This window comes from Gastrolobium bilobum, unplaced genomic scaffold (genome assembly GCF_033153095.1).
Source record: "Gastrolobium bilobum isolate Gb01-03AN ecotype WA unplaced genomic scaffold, APGP_CSIRO_Gbil_v1 utg48165, whole genome shotgun sequence".
In the NCBI taxonomy this organism is placed as follows: Eukaryota; Viridiplantae; Streptophyta; class Magnoliopsida; order Fabales; family Fabaceae; genus Gastrolobium; species Gastrolobium bilobum.
Genome location: NW_026896449.1, coordinates 181,309 through 186,977, shown reverse-complemented (window position 1 = coordinate 186,977; position 5,669 = coordinate 181,309). Strand labels below are relative to the sequence as shown.

The following is a 5,669-nucleotide window of genomic DNA, read 5'->3' as shown; positions in this document are numbered from 1 at the left end:
CTATACTCCATGTTTTACGTGATTGTAGACATGCGAGGAAAATTTGGCAATTTTGGTTTAAAGGTACGATACCAAACTCTTTTATGATGTTGAATTTGCAGGATTGGCTGACTTCCAATATAGAGAACTTGTGGGTTTCAAACGAAGTGAAGGACTGGAGGGATATATTTTATACTACTGTTTGGTTTTTATGGAAATGGAGAAACTTGGAGATTCATGATGATCATTTCCGACGTGAAGATCAGTCGACAACAACGATTTGAAATTTTATTCAACAAATTGTGCAGTTCCGGTTTCATCATGGGCGCTTAGGTACCAAGGATAGCAGTTGGATAGCTCCTCAACAAGGATGGGTCAAGTTGAATTGTGATGGAGCCTCTTCTAGTAGATTGAAAAAAGCTAGTTGTGGTGGTATTTTAAGAGACCACACTGGATCCTTTCTGGGAGGTTTTTATCGTGCTATAGGTTTTTGTAATCCTCTTGATGCAAATTATGGGGATTATTGAAAGGTTTGGAATTGGTTTGGGGTACAAGCTTAAAAAAGATAGAAGTAGGATGTGATTCTAGTCAAGCCATCCAGATTTTGAAGGAGCAACATGAAGATCCTAGAGACTCTCAAGTTACTAGAAAGTTGAGATTATGGTTAAAAGCGGACTGAGCCATTCATCTAGTTCATACAAAAAGAGATAACAACAAGTGTGCTCATTGGTTAGCCAAAGCTGGTCAGAATGAAAATCTTCACTTAAAGATTTTTAAAGAACCCCCTCCTCAGTTGATGGGTCTTATAGATATTGATGCTAGAAATACGTCTAGCTTGATAGTTTCTGAATTGTAATTTCCTTTTCTTTTTGGGGCTTAGCCCCTCTTTATTTACAAAAAAAGAGAAGAAGAAGCCAGTTTCCATTAAAATTATTACTATAAGAATATGGGATAAGATATTGTAACAACCAACTAATGTTACTACCAATCAATTTTACCGTTAGATCGATTATGTTGATCCAACGGTTATATTTATTTACATCTTTGTATGGTTAGGATTTCTCATATTTAATACTTTATATTTATTTTCACCTTTGTATGGTTATGATTGTCCATATTTAATGTAAAACATTAAATATGAAAAATTCAAACCATACAAAAATGGAAATAAATATAACTGTTGGATCAATATAATTGATCTAACGGAGAAATTGATTGGTAGTAACATTGGTAGTAACACGAGTTGGTTGTTACAATATCCTACCTCTAAAAATATTAATTAAATATTTTAATTTTTTAATATTAAGTTATAATATTTAAAACGTTTTCATGATTCTTTATTATTTACACCAAATAATAATAACTCATATATAATTGTCATCGTCTACTTTATTTATGTGAGATTATGTTTTTGTAAAAACTTATTAAAATCTTTTTTTTTTTGGAAACATTATTAAAATACTTAGAATAGCTCCAATCGTATTAATATTTTCGGGACCGAGCTTCTGACCTTCAAGTGGCCCAGCCCAGCCCAGCGACGACGTCGTCTTTCCCGTAATCGTTGTGCAAAATTACTGTTGGTCTACCTCACTCTTCAATGGCAATGCTCTGATTTTCTCTTTCTTCAAGCTCAGTCCAACCTCTCTCTCCTCCCATGAGCCCGAAGCATCAGGTAAAAAAAATCCTTAACCACAATTTGTTTTCTTAGTTTCATTAATGATGTGAATTGCATTGTCGCTGATTCAGATAAAGCATTGAATACTTAGGTCTTCGGTTTCCAAAATAATTGTATGAATTAATAGAAAACCAGATTCACTTATATGACTTTGAGTAGAAATCTCCAAGTATTTTATCTCTCAACCCCAAAATCCCAAGTTATTTTGACAGCATTCTTTTCCTAATTCCGAGTTGGAATCAAAGTGGGTGTATATATATGTCAGGAATCGGGTGTTTTTATCGGTAATTAGGTTGTGATGGAGGATTGGTACCTTATAAACTGGAGTTACAAAAAACCACAAGCTTTTCCGTGATTTTATTTATATTGAGGCTTGATTGATTCCTGTCTTTACACTATTATATTACTTTTAGCAGGATCTTATTGTATTCTCTTCTAGTCATTAGCTATTAAAAACCACGCATATAATGCTAAATGCCTATGTCTTGCATATGTGTTTTACATGTTGAATCTATATAAAATCTTTTTTTCTGTGATTACTGTGTCGATGGTAGCTATAATTAAATAAAATGCGTCTTACTTTGATGTGGAAACAGGGAAGAACACAAGTTATAAGTGTTATGTCCACTAGCTCATATAATATATACATACTCAACTTTCACATCCTTAGAAGTCCAGATTTTGAGCAATGGACAATGATGAGTTGAAGGTGCTTTAACCAAGTAAAATCCTTCCCAGTGCCGGAATCAATAGCTTTCTATAACATTGTACAAAATGGCTTTTCAGTCATTCATCTCTAAGTATAAAATCTTACCCTATTTCTTTGGTCCTCTTGTCCGACACAAGCGCCACTGCCATCACTTCCACTCTTTCCCAATCCCACAAGCCTCGGGGCCATTATTACCAGACCTTGTGAATGAAATATCTCGTCTACTCAGTGATCACCGACACCCTCACCATGATCTAGAACTCTCTCTCAACCCGTTTTCAGCACAAATATCCACAAATTTGGTTGAACAGGTCTTGAAGAGGTGCAAGAATCTTGGATTCTCAGCCCACAGGTTCTTTCTTTGGGCTAAATCAATTCCAGATTTTCAGCACAGTGTTGAGAGCTTCCACATTTTGGTGGAAATCTTGGGAAGTAGTAAACAATTTGCCATACTTTGGGATTTTCTCATAGAAACAAGAGAGTCCTGTTGTTGTGAAATCAAGAGTGAAATTTTCTGGCTCATTTTCAAGGCATATAGCCGGGCTAATTTGCCAGATGGAGCAATACGGTCTTTCACTAGAATGGATGAATTTGGAATTAAGCCAAATATTCATGATTTTAATAAGCTTTTGTACAGTTTATGCAAAAGGAAGCACGTCAAGCAGGCTCAAGAATTTTTCGATCAAGCTAAGAGTCGTTTCCTGTTAACTGCTAAAACTTACAGCATTTTGATTAGTGGATGGGGTGAGATTGGTGATACAGGAAAGGCTCGTGAGCTGTTTCAAGCAATGCTTGAGCAAGGATGTCCAGTGGATTTGCTTGCTTATAATAATTTGTTGGGGGCCCTCTGCAAAGGAGGTCATGTGGATGAAGCTACAAATTTTTTTCATGATATGTTGTCAAAAAGAGTTGAGCCAGATGCTTTTACTTACTCTATATTCATTCGCACATATTGTGATGCAAATGACATGCATTTAGCTTTCAGGGTTCTTGATACAATGAGAAGATATAACCTTTTGCCAAATGTGTTTACATACAATTGTATTATAAAACGACTTTGTAAGAATGAAAATGTGGAAGAAGCTTATCAATTGTTGGATGAAATGATTTCAAGTGGAGTAAAGCCAGACACTTGGAGTTATAATGCAATACAAGCCTACCATTGTGATCATTGTGAGGTCAATAGGGCTCTAAGGTTAATGTCTAGAATGGAAAAAGATAACTGTCTTCCTGATCGACATACGTATAACATGGTGCTCAAATTGCTGATTAGGATAGGAAGGTTTGATAAGGCAACTGAAGTATGGGAGAACATGTGGGACAAAAATTTCTATCCTTCTGTCTCAACATATTCTGTCATGATTCATGGTCTTTGTAAGAAGAAGGGAAAGCTAGAGGAAGCATGTAAGTACTTTGAGATGATGATTGATGAAGGAATACCACCTTATGTTACTACCGTTGAGTTGCTGAGGAATCGGCTCTTGGGTTTAGGGCTTTTGGATCACATTGAAATACTGGCCGATAAGATGAGGCAGAGTACTTCCTGTTTAATCCAAGAATTGACTAATATTATGATTGGTGTTCGAGCAGCTCGTAATACTTTGAGATATGATGAGACGGACATAGAAAGTGACTGAAGAAGTGGCTATTTGTTTCTCAAAATTGTTACGCAGGGAAAATTGTTATGGATGAAAAATACTTCATCCTGTTTTAACTTTTAACAGGTACGTGGATGCACCCATTTATTTACAGCCGAGCGCATAATGTAGATTGTTTTTCTTTGGGCAGTAGTTAAATGATGCATTTTAAGGTGCGGAATATAACTATGATGCTTATTGTAGTATGCAGATGCTGATTTATGTAAGTATAGGTGGAGCAAATAATAATGGACACATAATATATCTCAATAATTTATTTATTTATTGGTATTTTCTCTTTCTTTTGGCATTACTTTTCTCGCATCCTTTCTTTAAATGTTCCTATTAACAAATGTGCATTTTGCTTTCCGGTAATTAGTTAAGCTTGCTCATTAGGAGGCGGCTTTATTCCCATTCCTACATTATAATAACTTTTCTTTATAGCCAACATTTTTTATTAATGATTATAGATGTGCATTCAAGAAATTGATTGCTTCTACACGCGGATGATACTTTGTGGTCGTGAAGAAACCATTCCTAGCAATTGCTGTACTTGATCTCCAAGTTTCCCAAGAATTCTAGTAAAAAATTTCATGAGCAATTTTCCTCTCTGTCATGCAGACTTGACTAGGTCCCCGTCATGACTCACGACATGGTGACGATGAGAGCTTTGTTACATACATAACGCATTACATGTTTGAAGGAAGGGAATGGAACTTGGGATGGTCGTTTCCATTGGCGCGGCCATACCAAAAGTGGGTGCTCCCCATTTTCCCAGAGATTGAGAAGCAGCAACGCAGCAAGGGAGCAATTGATAAGACAGAGAGGTTTTGAAGACTCAGAAAGAAGGGAAAAGGAGTGCTCTCTGGAGTCCCTAGTCCCCACTAATCACTTGATAGAGAAAATAAATGAGGAGTATATAGAGAATGTGATGGCTTTCTTAATATATATTCGTGAAATTATAGATTTATTTGTTTAATTTTTAACTTGTTAAAAAATTTACTTGTAAAGGTTAACAATTATTCACTTTTTTTAGTATTCAGGGAGAAAAATATATTATTAATATTTGTAATCATTTATTAAGATTATGGTAAAATTTATGAACCTTGTGGGAGTTGTAAAATGATGTAGCAATCAAATATTTGAACTTTAAGATAAATCTCCTTTAAAATAAGTTTATTTTTAAAGTGGGCAAGTAAAAATATATTTATTTTTTATTTAATCTAAGGTGTATCGTAAATTTAATTTATTAAAATTTAAGGGTGAATATATATTTATTTGTTTACCTTAAAGGAAATATTACTTTAGAATATATTTTTTCCTAGACTTTAATATGGGAAGCAATTAAGTTCTCTACCCATTACTGTATTAATTTTTAAAAATAAAATAATTTAATCTAATTTTATAAGAAGATTTTTCTTTTTGTGGGGAGAGAGATTTAATTCAATGATTATAAAGAAAAAAAAAAAATTAAATCTAAAAGAAACCCAAACCGAATCCGTTGTTTTTTGGGATTTCAATTTGATAAAATTACGTTACGGAAATCACACTTTTTGTTGTTATTTCAGTTTTCGTTTAATTATCCTGAAACTCGTACAAAATTTGTTTAAACCGAAAATTTCAAGTAAATAAACTCTAAAACTCTTCATACCCCAAGCCTTAATAATAT

At 34.2% G+C, this 5,669-nt stretch overlaps 1 protein-coding gene across 2 annotated transcripts; it reads left to right on the top strand.

The window, feature by feature from the left end:
* Positions 1–1,571: 1,571 nt before the first annotated feature.
* Positions 1,572–5,039, top strand: LOC133299819 (pentatricopeptide repeat-containing protein At1g52640, mitochondrial). 2 transcript variants are annotated; one of them, XM_061499310.1, is made up of 3 exons: positions 1,572–1,651; positions 2,251–4,087; positions 4,622–5,039. In XM_061499310.1, the coding sequence occupies exon 2, from the start codon at positions 2,429–2,431 to the stop codon at positions 3,998–4,000; it is 1,572 nt and encodes a 523-aa protein (XP_061355294.1). In that variant the 5' UTR covers positions 1,572–1,651; positions 2,251–2,428; the 3' UTR covers positions 4,001–4,087; positions 4,622–5,039. The 2 variants fall into 2 exon arrangements, 1 of the variants encoding a protein (XP_061355294.1); XR_009749985.1 differs by lacking the exon at positions 2,251–4,087 and having other exon boundaries at positions 1,583–1,651.
* The last annotated feature ends 630 nt before the right edge of the window (positions 5,040–5,669 follow it).

Coding starts and splice junctions, on each gene's coding strand:
- LOC133299819 (XM_061499310.1), top strand. CDS start 2,429: ATGGCTTTTCAGTCATTCATCTCTAAGTATAAAATCTTACCCTATTTC.